This window comes from Diaporthe citri (assembly GCF_014595645.1).
Source record: "Diaporthe citri strain NFHF-8-4 chromosome Unknown scaffold_7, whole genome shotgun sequence".
Taxonomy (NCBI): Eukaryota; Fungi; Ascomycota; class Sordariomycetes; order Diaporthales; family Diaporthaceae; genus Diaporthe; species Diaporthe citri.
The window spans coordinates 1846334-1870632 of record NW_025064852.1 but is presented as its reverse complement, the minus strand read 5'-3'; the positions used below and the strand labels follow the sequence as shown (position 1 = coordinate 1870632).

The following is a 24299-nucleotide window of genomic DNA, read 5'->3' as shown; positions in this document are numbered from 1 at the left end:
AAAAAAAATATTTAAAATAATAATTATTATATTTTTTTATAAAAAAATATTATAATTTTAAAAAAAATAATTATTTAATATTAAATAATAATTTTAATAATATTTATAATAATTATTTTAATAAATATTTTAATAATAATAATTAAGTTAATAATTATAATTTAAACTTTTAATTAATTAAAATATAATATTTAAATATTTTAAAGCTTTAAAATATTAATAATTAAATAATTTAATTAAGTAATTTAAATAATTTAAATATTTAAAATATTTAAATATATTTATATTTAAATATTTATACTTAAATATTTATATTAAATATTTATATTAAATTTATTAAAATAATAATTATAAAGTATTTAACTCTTTATAATTCTTTAAAAATAAAATATTTATATTAATTAAGTAATTTAATTAATTAAATAATAATTTAAAAGAAATATAATTTTAAAGTATATATATATATATATATATATATATATAAAATTATTAATATAAAAATATTATATATAAATATTATATATAATATATTATATAATAATAATATATATAAATAATATATAAATTTAAAAATATAAGATTTAAATTAATTTTATTAATAATAATAATTAATAATATTAATTAATTATTAATTAATAATTATATATTTTATATATAAATTATTATAATTAACTTATAATTAAATAAAGAAAAGTTATAACTTTATTATAACTTATTTTTTATATTATAATTAAATTAATTATATACTTTATTTATTTATTATTAATTATATAAAAGTTAAATTAATATTTATAATATTTAATTTATAAAGTATTTTTAAAGTATATTTAACATTAAGCATTAACAAGCGGAATACCCCACTAAGCGGGATACTTTTCAGCATTAATAGCATAATAACCTAAATTATAGCATTATAATAAAAAAAAATTAAATTTAATTGGAATTAAAATCTATAAATAATTCTATATCTTTCTTATAGGTTTATGCATTGTGCTTAGTTTTATTATAGTTGCTATATTATCTTTTAGGCAATTCACCATGGATTAACTTTTTAGCGCTACCATTTATTTTATTAACTAATTGCTTTTTCTTTTCCTTTTTATTAATTATCTCTCTTGCTTCTTATATATTAAATACTTTTTTATTTTATATATATATTTTTTTAGCCCTTTAACGCTTAAAAAGTACTATATTTACCTCTTAAAGAATTTTATTCTTTTATATTAATAAGAATATTGCATAAGTTAATAACTATATATCTTTTAATAATTAATTAATAATAAATAAAATTAATATTAAAAAGCTTCCTTAATAATAAGAGATTTAATCCTTAATAAAAGTTAATTAAAAAATTATTTATATTAAATTATATAATATTTAAGAAACCTAAGGTATAAGTAAGGTTGGGGAGCTTAATATAATAGTTAATATTTAAATCTTAATATTTAGCTTGGAAAGAATAGCTTCTTAGTTAAATGGAATTAAATTTGCTTTTTTAAAACCTTCCTTAATAGTTTTTAGCTTAAAAACCTTATTATATATAGCATAAAAGGTAAGAAAGAATTTAGTTTTATTAATATATATAATTTAGATTTTGCTAAATTAAGCAATTTTTACATTATATGCCTTTTTTAATATATTAAAATATTTAATATTTAATAGCTAAAGTAAATAAGATAAATAAAGAAGTATATAAAGAGTAATAATATTCTTTGCCTTATAATATTGCTTAAAATCTATAAAATAATAGCTTTTATGCTTATTAAGGATTAATAATTAATAAACGCTCTTTATATATAATATAATATATTTTTTAAAGTGTTAAATCCATTTTATAATAATTTTATTACTTATTTATTTATTTAAGATTATTTTAATTATTTAATTATTTAAAAAGCTATTCTTAGTATATTAACTTGCAAGGTATATCTTAACCTTAATAATTAAGAATAGTAATTTATATTACTTATCCTTATTAATTAATTTAATAATTATTACTTATTATTAATTCTTAAGCTATATTTATTTTATTTATTTTTATTAATTAAAATATATAATTATTATTTTAAGTAATTTAATATTTATTATAAAGCTTAATTTATTAAAGTTATAAATATTATAATTAAGAATATTATATTTATTATATATATTAAATATAAAGTTAAATTATATACTTATTATATTAAAATCTTTGCATAGGGCTTTTTAATAATTATATATATAATTAATGCATATTTTAAAATATAATTTTAATAAAATAAGTTTTTTTACTTAATTAATCTTAATAGCGTTGCTATTATAATTATAAAGTAAAGAATTTACTATATTTTCTATATTCTTAAGGATAAGTAAATATCCTTAGAAATCTTAATTAAGTATATATTAAATAAGCACTTTCTTTTTTATTTTTATTAATCTTTTATTATTAAGGTGGGTATTATATTATATAATTTAGCTAGCTATTTTATAAGTAAGTATTAAGTAAGGGATATAGTATTTCTTAGCTATGCATTAAATGCTTAGTTTTAGGTTGGATTTAATAGCTTAAATAGTAAATTAAATATTGCTTTCTTTTATTTTATTTATTGTAAGATGTAATGTGAGAAAATGCGTTGGGAAGTTAAATTAAAGTGGTTTGTGGAAAAGTGTTTTGCTTAGTGGGGTGTCCCGCTCATTAGTGCTTAACATTAATATTTTTATATATTTAATTTTTATAAAATATTATTATTATTTTTTAAATTACTTTTATTTTTTAAATTATAATTAATATTAATAAAAATAAATTTATTATTTTAAAGTAAGCTTTAAAAATAAATAAAGTTAATATAAACTTATTAAGCTTTATAAAATTATTTATTATTTTAATAATTATTTATAAAATTACTTTTTTTATTATAATTATAATAAGCTTAAATTATAAAATTTAAAATATATATTTTAAAAATTTATAATATTTTTTACTTTCTTAATTAATTAATATATTTTAATTAATATTTATTATATTTTATTTTTATAAGCTTAACTTTTTTATAAAACTTATTTAAGTTAAATTAAATAATTTTCATATTATAAATAATATAATTAAGTAATTTTAAATAAATATTTATTTAAATTTATTTAAAAGCTTTTTAAATAATTTTTATAAAAATATTATATATAAAAATATATTTTAAAACTTAATTTCTTTATTAATAATATATATATATTAATTTCTTATTTAATAAATATATAATATTTATAATAATAATATAATTAAAATTATAATTATTTTAAAATATAAATTTAAAATAATAAAGGTTAATTATATATATTTAATATTAATAATAAAATCTTTTAATAAATTTTATTACTTTTTAATTTATATTTTTATAATTTATTTTTATAAATAATTAAAATATTTATAAAAATATTATAACTTTATTTTTATTAAATAAAATATAATTTTTTTAAAAATATATTTTAAAAAAAATTATAAATATTTAAACTTTATTATTAAAAAAATTAAAAGTTTATTTTTAATATATATTATTTCCTTATTTATATTATAAACCTTAATATTTAATTAATTTATATCTTTAATAAAAAATAAAAAAAAAAGATACTTAAATTTATAATATAAAAAAACTTAAATTAAAGGTAATTTTAAGAATTATAAAATTAATTAAAATTGCTTTATTTTTTTTAAATATAATTTATACTTTATTATTAATTAAAATATTAAGTTAAATATTTAAATGTTTTTTTAAAATGCTTTAAATTAATATTTCTTAATAATTAAGATTTTTAATATACTTATATTTAAGAAAATACCTTAAAAAATTATAATAAAATAATTTTTATATAATTAAATTAATTCTTAATTTTTAATTAAGCTTTAAAATAATAATAATATTAATAAAATAATAAATAAATGCTTAATTTTTAAAATAATAAATTAAATATTAATTATTATTATTATTTTTATTTATTTTTTTAATTTTTAAGTTTATATTTTTTATATTTATAATTTATATTTTAAAATTATTATTTTAATTTATTTAATTTTATTTATTATTTTTATTTATTTATTAAAAGTTAAAATATTATTATTTTATAATATTTCTTTATATAAAATAATTAATTAATTAATATTTTTATTTTTTATATATAATATATATTTTAAAGCTTATAATATAATTATTATAAAATAAAAAGCTTTTTTTTATATTATTATTTAACTTTTATAACTTTTTTTTATAAAGATTTTTAAAAATATCTTTTAATTTTTTTTTTATATTAAAGTATTAATTAATTATATTAAATTTATTAAAATAATTTATTATATTAATAATTTATATATATTGCCTTTAATTAATTAATAATATTTATAAAGTTTTATTTTAATTATTTTATTAAAATTATATTAAATATAATTATAATTTATTATATTAACTTTTTTATATTTAATTTTAATATTAAAAATATTATTTTAAGCTTTTAAAAATTATAATATACTTTAAGTATTATAACTTAAAGTTATTTATTTATATTTTATAATATTTTTAATACTTTTTAAGCTTTAAATAAAATATTAAATAAGATTTAAAGTATTTCTTTAAATATTTTCTTAATATTATTATTATTTATTTTAATTATATTAAGTATATTATTTATTTAATTATTATAATAATATTGATAATTTATAATAATATTAAAATATAATTTAATTTTTAAATAAGTATTTTTAAAGGTATTTTTTTTCTTTAATATATTAAATTTAAAACTTAAATATTAAATTTAATATATTTTTTTAAAAATTATTTTAAATTTTAATAAATTAATTTTATATATATAAAATATTAAATAAATCTTTATATTAAATATATTATAAGTTTATTTTATATAATATTATTTTTTATTATATAATTTTATAAAGCTTATTAATTTATTAAGTAAAATAATATTATTATAAAACTTTTTTAAAGAAAGTATACTATAATTATTTATTTTTAATTAATTTATTTTAAAGCATAATTATTTTTTTAATTTAAATATAATTAATATTATAATTTTTACTTATATATATATATATATATATATATATATATATATATATATATATAAATTATATTATAATTATATATATAAATTATATTATAATTATTTATATAAATTATTTATATAAATTATTTTAATAATTTTAAGCTTATATTTATTTATATAACTTAAAAAGTTAACTTAATAATTATTTATATAATTTAATTATTTTATTATTTTATTATTATTATTTTTCCTTATATATTATAACGTTAAGCATTAACGAATAATGCATATTAGCAAGCAATGTACTTTTCCCAAAACTGTTATAATGCATCTTATAATTACGTTTTCTTGCGTTATATTTTAAAATAAATAAAATAAAAGAAGATAAGATTAAACATATTATTTAAGCTCTTTAAAATAACTTAAAATTAAGTAAATAATATATAGCCAATATTTACTAAGTCCTTAAATCCACTCTTTATTATAAAATAGCCAGCTAAACCATATAATGCAATACCTATCCTAATAATAAGAGATTAATAAAAATAAAAAAAAAGGTACTTATTTAATATATACTTAATTAAGATTTATAAGAATACTTACTTATTTTTAAGAATATTAAAGATATAATAAATTCTTTACTTTATAATTATAATAATAATGCCATTAAAATTAATTAAGCAAAAAAACTTATTTTATTAAAACTATATTTTAAAATATATATTAATTATATATATAATTATTAAAGGGCCTTATATAAAAATCTTAATATAATAAATATATAATTTAACCTTATATTTAATATATATAATAAATATAATATTCTTAATTATAATATTTATAACTTTAATAAATTAAGCTTTATAATAAGCATTAAATTACTTAAAATAATAATTATATATTTTAATTAATAAAGATAAATAAAATAAATATAGCTTAGGAATTAATAATAAGCAATAGCTATTAAATTAATTAATAAAAATAAATAATATAAATTATTATTTTTAATTATTAAGGCTAAGATATATTTTATAAGTTAATATATTAAAGGCAGCTTTTTAAATAATTAAGTAATTAAAATAAATTTAAATAAATAAATAAGTAATAAAATTATTATAAAATAAATTTAATACTTTAAAAAATATATTATATTATATATAAAGGGTATTTATTAATTATTAATTCTTAATAAGCATAAAAGCCATTATTTTATGGATTTTAAGCAATATTATAAATTTAAAAATATTATTACTCTTTATATGCCTCCTTATTTATTTTATTTATTTTAGCCATTAAATATTAAGTATTTTAATTTATTAAAGAAAGTATATAATATAAAAATTAGCTAATTTAATAAGGCCTAAATTACTTATATTAATAAGATAAAGTTCTTTCTTACCTTTTATGCTATATATAAAAGGGTTTTTAAGCTAAAAACTATTAAGGGAGATTTTAAAGAAGCAAGCTTTATTTTATTTAATTAAAAAGCTATGCTTTTTAAGCTAAATATTAAAATTTAAATATTAATAATTATATTAAGCTTTTTAATATTATTTATATCTTAAGTTTCTTAAATATTATATAACTTAATATAAGTAGTTTTTTAATTAACTTTAATTAAAAACTAAATCTTTTATTATTAAAAAAGCTTTTTAATATTAATTTTAATTATTATTAATAAATTAATAAAGAATATATAATTATTAGCTTATATAATTATACTTTTAACTTAAGAAATTAATAATCTTTAAGCTATAAATATAATATTTTTTAAGCATTAAAGGGCTAAAAAAATATATATATAAAATAAAAAAGCACTTATTATATAAAAGGCTAAAGAATTAATTAATAAAAAGGAAAAGGAAAAGCGGCTAATTAATGAAATAAGTAATAGCACTAAGGAGTTAATCTACGGCAAATTAATAAAAAGATAATATAGCAATTATAGCAAAATTAAGTATAATGCATAAACTTATAAGAAAAATATAAAATAATTTATAAATTTTAATTTTAATTAAATTTAATTAATTTTTTCTAATTATAATACTGCAATTTAAGTTATTATGCTCTTAGTGTTAAAAAGTGCGTTGCTCGCTAATATGCGTTGTTTATTGATGCTTAACATTATATAAAAAGTTTAATTATATAAATTATATATTTTAATAATTTAATTATTTAAGGAAATCTTTTTATATTATTATTTTTATAAATATAAATAAAATATTTTAAATTAATCTTTTAATATAAATTTTATTATATTTAAAAATATACTTTATTTTTTATAATAAAATTATATTAATCTTTAAAAATATTTTTATTTTATAATTTTTAAAATTATTAATAAACTTTATAAATAAATTATAATAATAATAATTTATTATAATATATTAATAAAAATAATATATTATAAATATATTTAATTAATTAATTAAAATATTTAAATTATTAATTATTTTATTAATATTAATTAATTAATTAAATTATAATAAAGTTAAAAGTTAAATTTTAATTAATTTAATAATTTAAATAAGCTTTTTTTATAACTTATTTTTAAGATTTAAAGAATTTTTAATATATATTTTAATTTTAAGTATATTTTTTAATTTTTATATATAAAAATAAAAAATAAAAATAATAAAGGAAATAATTAAGTTAAAAAAGGAAATAAAAAGAAAAAAAAAATATTTTTTTAAAAAAATATAAGTTTTTAAGTAATATTAAAGTTAAGTTTAAATAAATAAGTTATTTTTTTATTATATATATAATATATATTCCTTAAAAATAATAAATTAATTAATTAAATACTTAATAATTTTATATTATTTTAAAGTAATTAATTAAGTAATTTAATTAAGTAATTTATTTTATTAAATATTTAATAATGAAAAGTTTAATAAAATATTTTTTTAAAAATAAAAAAATTATTTATTAAGATTTAAAATTAATATTTAATATAAAATTAATAAAGAGTTATTTTAATAAATTAAATCTTTATAATAAATAATTAATATTTCTTTTTTTTTATTAATTTATAATTACTTTATAATTATTAATTAATATTAAAAAAACTTACTTTATATAAAACTTTAAAATAAAGTTTTAAAGTAAATAATTAATAATAATAATAATTAATTTCTTTAAAATAAAAAGCATTTTATAAAAAAATATTTAAAATATTTTTATATAAATTAAATAAATTATATATTAATATAAATTAAATTAATTTAATTTTTTATATTTATTAATATATATAATAATTATTAATTTAATTATTATATTTATTATATATTTAATATAATTAAAATTATAAAAAGTATTATTAATAATTTATTATTTAATTATTATTTTATAAAATAACTTAAATTAATTTTTAATAATTTTTAAATTTTTATAAAAAGCTTTTTTATAATTATTAATATATAATTTATTATAATAATTTTAATTTATTTCTTTATATAAAGTTTATTTTAAAATATTAAAAAGTTTTATATTATTTTTTTAATTTATTAATTATTTAAATAATTAAAAAAGAAATTTTTAAAAAAATATATATATTATAATTATTAATTTTTAATATATTAAATATTTAAATAAATAAATTAAAATAAAATTAATATTTAAAAACATTAATTTATATAAATTTTAATAACTTTTAATTATATTATATTATTATTAATTTTCTTAAATTAATAAAATTAATTTTTTAATAATAATAATAATAATAATAATAATAATAATAATAATAATAATAATAATAATAATAATAATAATAATAATAATAATAATAATAATAATAATAATAATAATAATAATAATAATAATAATAATAATAATAATAATAATAATAATAATAATAATAATAATAATAATAATAAATTAAATTATATATATATATAATTTTTTTATTAATTTATTTATATTAAATAATTATATTTTAAAATTAAATAAAAATTAATATAATTTTCTTTCTTTATTTAAAATATTTATTTTTATTTTTTTAAATTATTATAAAATTAATTATTTTTAAATTTTATTTTTAATTAAAGTTATTTTTTTAAAAAAATAAGTATTTTATAATTATTTAATAAAGATTTATTATTTTTTTATAAAAAAGTTATAATATTTTTATAATAATATTATAAAAATATATTTTTTAATATAAAGCTTAAATATAAATTAATTAAAAGTTAATTAAATTATTTAATTTATTAATTTAATTATTTTTATTTTTTATAATAAAATATTTAATGCTTTTTTATTAAAGTATATTAATTTATAATTTATTATTTATTAATTTTAATATAATTTTTTAAATATTTTATATATAACTTTTTAATAAAAAATTATAAATAAATAAGTTATAATTTATATTTATATAATTAAAAAGAAAATTCTTAAAAATAATTTTAATAATTATAATAAAGTTTAAACTTATATTTTTTATAAAAGAAAGTTAAATATATAATTAATATATTATATAATTATTAAAAATAAAAAGTTAATTATAATTAATATTAATTAATATTAATTAATATTAATTAATATTAAATTTAATTAATTTCTTTATATTAAATAAATATTAAGCTTAATTAAAGTTAAATAAAATTTAAAATAATTAATTATTTATTAATAAATTATATTAATAAAATTATATTATAAATAAATTAAAATTATATTATATTTATAATTATAAATAAATATAAATTATAATATTATTATTTAATTAATTATTTTATAATTAAATATATATTTTATAAATAAAATAATTTTAATATATATTTATAATTATAAATATAATATTATTTTAATTTATTTATAAATTATTTTAAAATTAATTTTATTTATAAATATACTTATTTTATTTCATTATTTTATTAATTTTATAATAATTTACTTATAAATTATTATAAAATTATTAAATTTAAAACTTTTAAGTACCTAGCAACCCATCACCCTCCTACCAACCAACACAACACACCCAAGCACAGCCTGAATTCCACGACAACCCTCCAACCTACCGACCACACCCAAGACAGCAAACCAAGCAACCCTTCAATTGCCTTCGTCATGGACACAGCACAAATCTTCCTCATTCCCAACTAGGACACACAAGACGAGAACGAATGGACCAACGTCACGAACCACATCGGCGTCTCGTCGCCATACCACGTCAAGGACGAACAAGGCGCGCTGTCTGGCGTCGACTGCATGGTCCGCGTCGTCCAGCACCTGCTTCGCAACCTTCGTCGTGAGCTCTCGCAGCGGCTGATACGGGAGCACCGCGGCGACAACTTCCTGGTCGACCTCGCCATCCGCAACCTGGAGCGCGACACGCCAGGAGAGCGGTAGAGCATGCAGGTCGCGAGGGACGTCCTCTGGCGCAGGCTCTGCCGTCAGAAGCTGGGCACGAGCGGCGCCCCAAGCTTCGTCGAGATCGACCAGAGCGCCCTGATGCAGGAGACGCTGTGGGCGGAGCCCGACTTCCAGCCCTTCCACGAGTCGTTGGTCAAGCCCCGCGGCGCAGAGGGTTTCCAGCCCCCTGGGACGCTCGACATATACCCCAGCGACCTCGACGCGCTCCGCACCTCGCGCAGCCTCTTCGCCTGTGACACGAGCGTCCACGGGAGCTTTGAGCAGATGTTCAAGGGGCACTTCAAAAGGGCCCACTTCGACGGGGCACATGGCACGTACTCTTTCTTCTCCAAGGCGCCCATAGTCGCTCGCATCCTGTTTGACCCGACCAAGGCAAGGCTCAAGGGCCTGGGCATATCCGCCCTGGACCCCACGGCCATGACCACCCGGCGGGAGACCCGTCGGCGCCGCGAGGGCGGGGAAGGCGGGTCGACTGTGTCGTACTCGGCCGAAGATATGGTTATCACGTACTGCCTGGTCGCCGCTGTCCGCCTGCGCAATTCATCGCACGAGCATGACTACGTGTGCCTGTACGACCGGCGCAGGAACCCCGTCGTGCCCACAGGGCCGGCCGAAAACTGCACGTCGTACCACAGCGATGACTGGTGCGTCAGCGACCAGGACCACCAGTACATGCTGTACTATGTGTCAGTGGGCATCAATGACTGGCCGGGCCTGGATCACCAGGTCGCAGAGCATGAGCAGGCCGAGCCGCAGCCTCCGAGCACTGGGGCAGATGAGCAGCCTGCCAGCTCAGGCACACAGCCTAGCTCGTCACACCGTCCTGTCTCGTTCACGATCATCCTGCCGAGTCGCGCGGTGCCACCTAGCTCGGCCACGATGCCGTCGTCTTCCGTGAACCACCCCGCGTCGGCAGCTGGCCCGGCGGGACAGGCCAGCCCGGTGGTGCAGGAAAAATCGTCAGCGCCACCCGGCGATCCAGCCTCGCCCAGCCTGGCCCCTGCTGCCGAGGAGCATGCCAAAGGCGATACTACTGGCGAGAGGGCTGCTGATGCTGGTGCTGGTGCTGATGATGACGCTCCGGGCCACGGACGAAAATCGCATGCTCAAGGCAGAGAGTCCAAGAAGACCCCAAGCTCCTCGACGCGCAAGAAGAAACGGAAGAAGGAGCCACTGCCGACTTACAGCTCCAGCTTCGAGGAACAGGAGCGTGAAAAGGCGAGGCAGGGTGATTAGATAGAATCTTACGAATACGAGCATGGTTTCACGGCATCCATTCTTGGCTCAAAGTGACGAGTTTCAAGTGACATGACATCATTACTCAGTGCCTGACCAGAACCAACCATTCAAATTGCTACAGAGCACATAATCTATTCAAAGGCATTCCCATCCCACATTGTACCATGCTGTGGCGCTTGCGCTTTGGGTACAGTGGTGGGCATGTCGGCAAGACGTACAAGCCCGGCTTTTGTCTGGTCGACACTGTCAAAGTGATCCCCATCTTGTTCGATATGGACTGACACGCCCCTGTCAACCGGGCTCACGTCGTCGTCAGACCCTGAGGTGTCATCATCGGCCGCGGCAGAGCTGGCCTCCTCGGCGGCGTTCTCATGGGCGTCGGACTCCTGCCCAAGATCCTGCGAGTGCGATGTGACTGGCCGGGCCTTGGAGGGACTGTCATCCGACTGCTGCCGTGGAAGGACAAGTCCACCGGACGCCTCGCCGTGCTCACCCTGCAGGATATCATCGTCAACGTCCATTTGGAATCCGTCGTCGGCGGCGACATCGTTGTCGCCGAATAAGAGGGCTGGAAACGACGGTCCATCCCGCCGCTCATCGGAGGAGGCGATGCTCTCTGGCACGGAGGTCTTTTTCCTTCCCGACGGGAGCCTGTCATCAGTCGACATGAAAGGATGGAAGATGTCCTCGCCACCTCTCTGTAGACCAAACGGAGAGAGTGCGGTGCCACTGGAAGCTTTGCCCGGTTTGGCACTGGGCAGGTCACGCCCGGACTCGCTCGCCTGGGCAGCAGGCTGAGGGGCAGAGTCCGACTCTTCCGAGTCCAACTTGTGCGATGCCCTACCTCGCCTGAGGCGCTTCAGCACAACGGGGGGATTGGAGCTGTCCGACTCGGCACCCTGCGGGCCAGCAGCGTGTGCCGCATTGGGGTTCGGACTTGTGTGTACTCCTCCTCGTCTGTCTCCTCTGGAGTGGTCTCCACTGGCTCGGCGTTCTTGCGTGGCCGCCCTCGTCGCTTCTTTGCAGCCGTGGCGCCTGAGGCAGCGCCCGAGGCAGCGCCCGATGCATCGCCCGATGCACCGCCGCCGCCGCCCGAGGTATTGGCTGGCGCGGGCTTGTCCTTCCTTGGCCGTCCGGCCTTCCTCTTCTTTGAGTTGTCAGGTTGGGCGGGTTGTGCAGGCTGTCCTGCCCCGGCAGCGGCAGACTCGACGTAGATGTCGGCATACTCCTTCTTTGGCGCCTTCCGGACACCCAAAGGATGAGAGACATGCTTGTATATGTCGCCGACGTCCGGGTGGCGCTGACGTAGCACCTGCAACCGGCGGTTGTGGATGATGCCCTCGGCCAGCAGCTCTTCGACGGGGTCCTTGTAATTCTTCAGCAGGTCGACCGTGGCGCGGATATCCCTGAGCCCTCGCTCAAAGAGATCGGCGCTGTGATATACGCGCAGCTTGCCGTGCCTGGTCTCGTCCAGAGAGGCGACTACGGCACTGACGTGCTCGGTGGCGACCTGGTGAGGGAATTCGGCATTGGAGATTGGCTTTTTGCTGTTCGCAACGATCGCCCTGAGCAGCTGCGCCCATTGTGGCAGCTCTCCTTCCGGCCAACGGGCCCTCCACTCCTTGATGGAGTCCCGCACGAGCTCGGCGCCGACCAACTCATCATTGTTCTCTGCCACCTCCTTGACAACCTGGAGGAAGAGGTCGTTGAGGTCAGGGATGACCCAGTGGAGGCGTTGCCACGAACACACCGGGAACTTGACGGCCAGCGCAATCTTGTCGGGGCTGTTGTCGAAGATGGGGTGCGCGATGATCTTGACCAGGTGGTTGCAGAAGGATGCCGTCCAGTTCTGTGTCGGCTGTGCGGTGTCGTATTCCAGGCCGTACCTCATCCCGATCAGCTCGGTCGGGAGGCACCTGAGGAACCTCGCGCACGTCTTCCACAGGTACAGCTCATATGCATTGGCTTGCTTGCAAGGCCTTCGGGCACGCTCCCCAGCCCATTGGGCCTGCACCTGCGCCTCGTCCTTGTCAGACCAGAACTCGGGCAGGATGCTGTCCCTGTCCCTCTTGAGCTTGTCGAAGTCCGCCTGTGTGAGGGTGCCGTAGTGCTCTTTGCCCTCGCTCTGCGACTCTTCCATGACTTGTTTGAGCCATGACAGCTCCTCCTCAACCACCGCGTCCTGGGTGTTTGACTTCGCCGCCTCTTTATCTTTTGGTCGACCTCTTGGCGCCATTTCGAGATGGTCTTGTTCGCGTTATTTGTGTTTGTGTGTAACGTCCCCGGCCCCGATTCCGATCACCCCCTGATCCCGATCACCTCAGCACCCACACACTCCCCTATTATTACCCTTAATTGCCCGCTACCATAATGCACGATCCCTCTTCCGTTAATGTTTTTAATTCTCTAAAGGCATTACTTTTTTTTAATACTTTTCCTACCTTTATTTAAGCCTTATAAATAGCCTTAATATTAATAAAAGCTATATTTAAGTTAATTTAAACCCTTTTCCTTATAATTCTTTAGCTAACTTTAATTTAAGCTTTAAATTATTAATTTTTTTATAAAATTATTATTAATCAAATTTCTTTCTTATTATATACTTTAAAAAGCTTTTAAAAAAATACTTATAATATAAAGCTTAAGTATTTAACATGGTTTACTAGTAAATAGCATATATTAGTAAATAGCGCACTTTTATAATTTTCGCTAACTTTAGTTAACCCCAGCACTTACTTAATGCAAATAATTTAATTAAATTTAGCATTAATTAATGCTAATTATAATTAAATCCTTGTTTTTAATTAATTTCATTAATTTAAAGGCATTAATATAGTTGCAATGCTAATTTAAATTAATTAACTTTTAATAAGAAATATACATTTAATATTATTTAATATTAATTATACCCTTAAAAATGCAGTTTGCTATAAATTAATAAAATAGCTATATTTGCATTAATTAATATTAATTAAGCTAGATTTATTATAATATAATTAAAATTTAATTAATTAAACTTTTCTTTATCTTTTTTATAAGTTTTTATATTATGCTTAATTTTGCTATAATTATTATAGCATCTTTTAATTAATTTATTATAAATTAACTTTTTTATTTTATTATTTATTTTATTAATTAACCGCTTTACCTTTTATTTCTTTTAAATAAAAGCTTAAAATTCTTTAATTATAAGTATTTCTTTAAGTTATATATAAGTTTTTTTAGCTTTTTAACATTTAATAAATGTTATATTAGCATTTTAAAGCATATAAATTTACTTATTTATTATAATAAATAAATATATTATTATTTATATATTTTTTATTAATTAATTAATAACTTTTATAATTAATATAAAAAAGCTTCTTTAATAAATAAAAATCTTGCTTTTAATAAAACTTAATTATTAAATAATTTATTAAGTATTTAATAATATTTAAAACTTTTATTTTTAAAAAGAAATAAAAAGGAATTATATTAAAGTTTATAAGTAAATATTAAGCTTAAAAATTATAAAATTAAAGTCCTAAGGAAAACTTTTAGCTTTTTTAAATATAAACTTAATATTTTTTATTATAAAAATCTTATTATAAGCTATCTTAAATATAAGAAAGAATTTAAATTTAATAATATAATTAATAAAGGCTTAAATAAAAAAGTTAATATTATTATTATATATATACTTTAAAAGTAAATATAATGTAATATTTAATAATTAAAATAAGTAAGATAAATATAATAATATATTAATAATAATAATTTTATTATCCTTATAATATTAATTAAACTTAATTAATATATAGCTTTTATAGCTATTTATAATTAATATTTAATAATTAGCATTTTTCTTTAGCTTAATATGCTTATTAAAATATTAAATGTATTTTAAATTAATTTTATTATTTATTTATTTATTAAAAGTAAGTTTAATAACTTAATTATTTAAAAAACTTAACTTTATTACTTAATTAATAAAATAATAAGCATTTTAAATAATTATAAATAATAAAATTTATAACTTATTTATATTAATATATTTAATAATAATTATTTATTTTTAATTATTAAGTTAAATTAATTTAATCTTTTTATGCTTATTAATATATATAATAATTATTAATAAAGTAATTATACTTATTATAAAGTTAATTTTATTAAAGTTATAAAGATTATTATTAATAATTTAATATTTAATTATTATATTATAAAGTAATTTAAATTAATTCTTAATAATTTTTAAATCTTTATAAAAAACCCTTTAATAATTATAAGAATAATTAAATATAATTTTAAGGTTAAGTTATTAATTTATAAAGTATTAAATTTAATGCTTATTAATAAGCTTAGCATTTTATAATACTAATAAAAGGTTAGCTATATTTTTTATATTAAAAAGTTATAAAACAAATCTTTAAATATCTTAATTAATAATATATTAAATAAGTTTTTATTTTTTAATTTAAGTAAATTTATATATATTAATATATAATTCTTTATAAAAGCATTAGTAATTTATCTTATAATAAAGTATAATTTTAAGAATATTAAAAATTTATATAGCTTTATATAATTTAAAAGGTTTAATGCATTTTTCTTAAGAAGTTTTAATTATTTAAATAATTAAAAGTATTTTATCTTTTTTAAAAGGTTTTAATATTATAATTATTAATTTTTAATGCATTAAATATTTAAATAAGTAAATAAATAGAAAATTAATATAAAAAGCATTAATATAATTCTTATTAAAAAATAATCCCCTTATTAAAACCTAATTACTTTTATTTAAGCTATAATTACTTATATTATTTTAAATTAAGTAAATTAATTAAAAATAAGGATTTAATTATAATTAATATTAAATTTAATTAAATTATTTGCATTAAATAAGTATTAAAGTTAATTAAAGTTAGCGAAAGTTACAAAAATACGCTACTTATTAATATGCATTATTTATTAATAAATTATATTATTATAATATTAATAAGTAATTAATTAATATATTTTTTTAATTACTTAAAAGTTTTAAAAATAAGCTTTAATTATTAAAAAAAACCTTTAATATAAAAAATTACTTAATAAAGCTCTTTATATTATTAAATTTTAATAATTTATATTAAATTTAATAATATTTAAAAATATAATAATTTTTAAACACTTTATATTTAAATATTAATTAAAAACTTATTACGTTTTATTTTAATTAAATATTTAACTTTATAAATACCTTTTTTTATACCTTATAATAATAATAAAAAAACTTTTTTTTTATTATAATTATTAATAAATTATATTACTTAAGTTAATAAAAATACGTTTTAAAAATATTTTTTAAAAATAAAATAATTACTATATTAAGGAGTTAAAATATATATAATATATATATAAGTAAAAAGATTATATATATATAATTTAAATAATACTTTTATATAAAGTTAATAATTATATATATATAATTTAAATAGCACTTTTATATAAAGTTAATAATTATATATATATAATGCTTTATTAATTATAAATAAATATTATTTAAAAGAATTGCTAAAAATAATATTAAAAATAAAAACTTTCCTTAGCTATTTAATAATTATTCTTTTCTTTATTTACCCCTTTTTAATAACTATAAATTGCTAATTAAAATAATCCTTAAGGGTAATTAAAAATTATTATTATTATATACTTCCTTTCTTAAAAATAATAAAAAAATTAAAAACTTTACTTAAGGCATTAATATATTTTATAAAAAAGATTTATATTTAAGAATTAAAGTCTTTTTTAAAAACAATTATTCTTTAAATAGCTAAAAGTAAGGGTATTTTTTAAATAACCCTTTATTAACCTTTTTTTATTAATATTTTATTAATAAGTTAATAAAATAAACTTAATAATAAATAATTAAAAAAAGTTAATTTAAAAAGTAATATTCTTTTTAATTATTAATTAAAAATAAATAACTTTTATATATTAATTTTTTTAACTTTAAAGAATAAAATAATAAAAAAGGAAAGCCTTTAATTAATTCCTTTTAAAGGAAAGGTAATCTTTATTTAAAAAGGTTAATTAAGCTTTTAAAGCTTTTATTTTAAATTATATTAATGCTAATTTTAAGCTATTTTAATTAATTATAAATAAAGTTAATAAAACTTTTTAATAATTAAAAAAAAGCTTTTAAGAGTTAATAATAATATAATAACTTTAAATATTATTAAGGTAATTATATAATATAATAAAAAGGATAACGTTAAGCACCAACGAACAACGCACACTAGCAAGCGATATACTTTTCCCAGAATTATTATAATGCATCTTATAACTACGTTTTCTCACGTTATATTTTAAAATGAATAAAATAAAAGAAGATAAGATTAAACTTGCTATTTAAGCTCTTTAAAATAACCTAAAATTAAGCAAATAATATATAGCCAATATTTATTAAATTCTTAAGTTTACCCTTTATTATAAAATGGCTAGCTAAATTGCATAATATAATATCCATCTTAATAATAAGAAATTAATAAAAATAAAAAAGAAGGTACTTATTTAATATATACTTAATTAAGATTTGCAAAAATACTTGCTTATTTTTAAGGATATTAAAGATATAGCAAATTCTTTACTTTATAACCATAGTAGCAATGCCATTAAAATTAATTAAGTAAAAAAACTTATCTTATTAAAACTATATCTTAAAATATACATTAATTATATATATAATTATTAAAGAGCCTTATATAAAAATCTTAATATAATAAATATATAATTTAACCTTATATTTAATATATATAATAAATATAATATCCTTAATTATAATATTTATAATTTTAATAAGTTAAGCTTTATAATAAGTATTAAATTACTTAAAATAATAATTATATATTTTAATTAATAAGAATAAGTAAAATAAATATAGCTTAAAAATTAATAATAAATAATAATTATTAAATTAATTAATAAAAATAAATAATATAAACTGCTATTCTTAATTATTAAGGCTAAAATATATTTTATAAATTAATATATTAAGGGTAGCTTTTTAAATAATTAAGTAATTAAAATAAGCTTAAATAAATAAATAAATAATAAAATTGCTATAAAATAGATTTAATACTTTAAAAAATATATTATATTATATATAAAGGGTATTTATTAATTATTAATTCTTAATAAGCATAAAAGCTATTATTTTATAGATTTTAAATAATATTATAAATTTAAGAATATTATTATTCTTTACATACCTTTTTATTTATCTTATTTACTTTAATTATTAAATATTAAGTATTTTAATTTATTAAAGAAAATATATAATATAAAAATTAATTAATTTAGCAAAGCTTAAATTACTTATATTAATAAGATAAAGTTCTTCCTTGCCTTTTATATTATATATAAAAGGGTTTTTAAGTTAAAAATTATTAAGAAAGGTTTTAAAAAAGCAAACCTTATCCCATTTAATTAAAAAGCTATGCTTTTTAAGCTAAATATTAAGATTTAAATATTAATAATTATATTAAGCATTTTAGCATTACTTATACCTTAAGTTTTTTAAATATTATATAACTTAATATAAATAGTTTTTTAATTAACTTTAATTAAAGATTAAATCTCTTATTATTAAGAAAGCTTCTTAATATTAATTTTAGCTATTATTAATAAGTTAGCAAAGAATATATAATTATTAACTTATATAATTATACTTTTAACTTAAGAAATTAATAATCTTTAAGCTATAAATATAGTACTTTTTAAGTATTAAAGGGCTAAAAAAACATATATATAAGATAAAGGAGTACTTATTATATAAAAGGCTAAAAAGTTAATTAATAAAAAGGAAAAGAAAAAGCAGCTAGTTAATAAAATAAATGGTAGCGCTAAGAAGTTAATTTATAGCAAATTAATAAAAAGATAATATAGCAATTACGGCAAAACTAAGCATAATATGCAAACTTATAAGAAAGATATAAAACAATTTATAAATTTCGATTTTAATTAAATTTAATTAATTTTTTTTAATTATAGTATTGTAATTCAAGTTATTATGCTCTTAGTGCTAAAAAGTGCGTCGCTCGCTAATATGCGTTATTTATTGGTGCTTAACGTTATGCTAAATCTTAATAACTTATTAAATTAATATTTTATCCTTAATAGCAATAAGAATATTATTAATATTATTTTTAAAATATAGCTTTATAATAAAAAAAAGATATTTAAGAAAAGTTTAAAGAAGAAAATTAATTTCCTTATAAAGATAATATAGTTTATTAATAAGTAACGGATATTAATAAGTAATAAATTTTTATAACTTTACTTAACTTTAATTAATATTAATATTATCTTAAGGTTAATAAATAAATAAAAAGTTAATATTAATTAATATTAATTATTTTTAATTCCTTATTTTTAATTAATTTAATTAATTTAAAGTAATTAAGGGTAATTATATTAAAGTTTAAAGTAATTAACTTTTAATAAAAAGATTTTATTTTAATGCTAATTATATTTTAATTTTTTATATTAATCTTGCTTTAATTTACTTATTTAAATATTTAATATATTAAAAGTTAATAATTATTAATATATTCTTTATTTAAAAAAATAAAATCCTTTTAATTATTTAAGTAATTTAAAAATTTAAAAAGAATAATGTAAAACCCTTACTTATAACTTAAGTTATTAAGATCTTTTATATTTTTAAAATTATACTTTATTATAAAATAAATTAATAATGCTTTTATAAAGAATTATATATTAATATATATAAATTTAATTAAATTAAAAAGTAAATATTTATTTAATATATTATTAAATAAAATATTTAAAAATTTTCTTTATAACTTTTTAATATAAAAAATATAGTTAATCTTTTATTATATATTATATAATACTAAACTTATTAATAAATATTAAGCTTAATACTTTATAAACTTATAATTTACCTTTAAAATTAAATTTAATTATTTTAATAATTATTAAAAAAACTTTTTATAAAGATTTAAAGATTATTAAGAATTAATTTAAGCTGCTTTATAATATAATAATTAAATATAAGATTATAAATAATAATCTTTATAACTTTAATAAAATTAACTTTATAATAAATATAATTATTATATTAATAATAATTATATATATTAATAAATATAAAAAGGTTAAATTAATTTAACTTAATAATTAAAAATAAGTTGTAATTATTAAATATATTAATATAAAAAAATAATATATTTTATTATTTATAATTATTTAAAGTACTTATTATCTTATAAGCTAAGTTATAAAGTTAACTTTCTTAAATAATTAAATTATTAAACTTATTTTAAATAAATAAATAAATAATAAAATAAATTTAAAATAAATTTAGCATTTTAATAAATATATTAAATAATAAATAAAGAATATATATTAAATATTAATATTAAATAATTATAAGAGTTTATTACGGTTTAAGCTTTGCTCATTATGATTAATTAATGGGCTTTAACCTTATAAGAATAAGCTTTAGCATAAATATAAATGGAAAGCAAACCTTTTCCTCTGCACTTTAAATATAAACCCTTATTTAAGCACCTTATAATAAATAACTTAAGGCTAGCTTATAATATATATTTAAAATCCTTATATATTATAAACCTATAATATAACTATATAAAACTTAATATAGCGAAACTTAAAAAGAATAATAATAGCCTATTAAGTCCTTCCTTATCTTAAGGAATTTTTATCTTAAAAATACTTAGCAATTTAATTAATAAAGATAAGAGCTAAGTTTATAATAAATAGGAAGGTAATTAATGTTAAAGGGGCTTAATTCTTTTATATATTTAATTAATTAAGAATTTTTTATAATTAAGTTTTACCTTATATTAATTTTATAAAGATATTTAAGGGGTAATTAAAAAGTTTTTTAAAAAAAGTTTGCTTTATATTTAAAGATTATTTTAAGTAAAGATATATTAAGCTTAGCTTAATTACATTATAATAATATTATAAGGAGAAAATAATAAAATTTCTTACTTAATTTAATTAATTAATTTATATAATAAAAGCTTAAAGTTAGCTAAATAAATATAAAATATTACTAATAATTAATGGCTTAACCTTTATAGCAAAAGCTTAGCTTAATTATAAGGAGTAATTAAATATATTTAAGGCCTTTTATTTTACCTTATAATAATATAAGGGTATTTTTAATGTTATAATAAAAAAGAATAATATTTAACCTTAAAATAATAAAGCAATAAATATTAATATTATAATAATTTTAATAAGCAAAGTTAAGTATTTTATATATAGCTAATTTAATTATTATAAATATAATTATTTAAATTATTATAAAAAAAACAAGGGTATAGCTTTTATTAATTAAAGTTAGTAAAGGGGAGGAGTTTATTTAAGGGGGCGTAAAAACTTTTTTATAAGATAAGGCTTAAAAATATTATTAACTTAATGCTAGCTTAAACTTAAAGCAAGCTAATTATATATTAATTAATTTAGCGTTATAAAAATGCTTAAAATTTAAGAAATTCTTATTAATAAAGTAAATTATTTATAATTAAGCGTTAATTAATTATAAATTATATAATAAATTTATAATTTTAAAATTTTAAGTAAAGAAGCTTATATAAAAAGCTTATATTAAAGGATTATAAGAATGCTATTAATTTAGCTATTAGCTTATGCTTAAATAATTATTTCTTATTAGCTTGCTTTAATTAATATATTAAATTATAAGGGCTAAGGCGTATTAATTATAAATAATAAGTTAAGCTTTTAATATAGTTAAAAGGCGCTAGGGTGTAATTAAATGGTTGGGTAAAGAGTAATATTTAATTCGCAATTAAACTATAATGTTCTTTATTTTTTATTATATAGCTGCCCTTTAAGGCTTGCTATGGAAACCTAGAAAAGGAGGATATATTATGGTTTAGGCTTTGCTTATTATAATTAATTAATGGGCTTTAACTTTATAAAAATAGGCTTTAATGCAAGTATAAATAGGGAGCGAATCTTTTCCTTTATACTTTAAATATAAACCCTTATTTAGGCACCTTATGGCAGACAACCCAAGGCTAGCTCATAATAAAGTTATATATTAGCTAAGTTTAATTAATATTATAAGAATAATAATATTATTTTTATTAATATATTATTATATTTTTTTAATTTACTTTAATTATTAAATATTATATTATATTTATCTTTAAAGTATATATATAATAATTAAATTAATTTCTTTATTTAAGTATTTATTAATTATATTATTAAGTTTAAGTTCTTTCTTATATTTATAATAACTTATAATAAAATTTTTATAAAGAATAATATTAAGATAATATTTAAAGAAGTTGGAATTTTGCCTTAAAACTTAAATTTTATTATTTTAAGCTTAATATATGCTTATAAACTTTTATGCAAACCCTTTTTATTTCTTTTTAATATTAAAAGTTTTAAATATTATTTAATGCTTAATAAATTATTAAATAATTAAGCTTTATTAAAAGTAAAATCTTTAATTATTAAAAAAGCTTCTTTATATTAATTATAAAAGCTATTAATTAAATAATAAAAAATATATAAATAATAATATATAAACTTATTATTTTAAAAAATTAAGTTTATATTCTTAAGAATATTAATATAGCATTTATTAAATATTAAAAAATTAAAAAAACCTAAATATAGTTTAAAGAAGCACTTATTATTAAGGAATCTTAAGCTTTTATTTAAGAAAAATAAAAGGAAAAGCAGCTAGCTAATAAAATAAATAATAATGCTAAGGAAGTAATTTGCAGTAAATTAATTAAATAATAATATAATAATTATAGCAAGATTAAGTATAATATAAAAACTTATAAAAAAAATAAAGAAAAGTTAAGTTAATTAAATTTTAATTATATTATAATAAATTTAGCTTAATTAGCATTAAATAATGCAAATATATTTATTTTAATGGTTTATAATAAATTACGTTTTTAATAATATAGTTAATATTATTTAATATAAAATGCAGGTTTCTTATTAAAAGTTGCTTATTTTAAACTTATATTATACTTATATTAATTACTTTAAATTAATTAAATTAATTAAAAATAAGGAATTAAAAGCAATTAATATTAATTAATATTAACTTTTTATTTATTTATTAACCTTAAGATAATGCTAATATTAACTAAAGTTAAGTAAAGTTACAAAAATCCGCTACTTATTAATATCCGCCACTTATTAGTAAACTACGTTATTAAGGAGTGTTTATATGATGGGTATAGATGCGTTTATGCGCGTACGCGGGTGTGGGGTGATTAGGATTAGGGGGTAATCAGAATCGGGGCCGGGGACGTTATGTATGTATATGTGTATGTGTATGTGTATGTGTGTGTGTATGTGTGTGTGTATGTGTGTGTGTATGTGTGAGTGTATGTGTGTGTGTATGTGTGTGCACGCGTGCGTGCGTGTGTGGGTCGGTCGGTCGTTGGGTCGTCGGTGGATTTCTCGCGATGGGTTGTCGGCTGGGGAGCTTTGTCAACTTGAGTCTTGCAGCGTTGGCAGCTCTGAAGTCCTACGGTGCTGCTGCAGCCTAGGAGCTTCGTTGGGGGTGGACAAAGCTCTGCTGAAAAGCTACCTGGGTGCAGCTGGGGGGCTAGACGAGAGCCACAGAGCCTACCGTCCGACCT

The 24299-nt window shown here is 20.0% G+C and overlaps 2 protein-coding genes across 2 annotated transcripts; one reads left to right on the top strand and one right to left on the bottom strand.

Moving 5' to 3' along the window:
* Nucleotides 1–10230: 10230 nt before the first annotated feature.
* INS49_013759 (uncharacterized protein) lies at nucleotides 10231–11631 on the top strand (the record flags this gene model as incomplete). Its single annotated transcript, XM_043174452.1, has 2 exons — nucleotides 10231–10367; nucleotides 10407–11631. The coding sequence occupies 2 exons, from the start codon at nucleotides 10231–10233 to the stop codon at nucleotides 11629–11631; spliced, it is 1362 nt and encodes a 453-aa protein (XP_043021397.1).
* A 134-nt stretch (nucleotides 11632–11765) lies between these two features.
* On the bottom strand, nucleotides 11766–13870 carry INS49_013758 (uncharacterized protein; the record flags this gene model as incomplete). Its single annotated transcript, XM_043174451.1, has 2 exons — nucleotides 11766–12524; nucleotides 12572–13870. The coding sequence occupies 2 exons, from the start codon at nucleotides 13868–13870 to the stop codon at nucleotides 11766–11768; spliced, it is 2058 nt and encodes a 685-aa protein (XP_043021396.1).
* Nucleotides 13871–24299: the final 10429 nt, after the last annotated feature.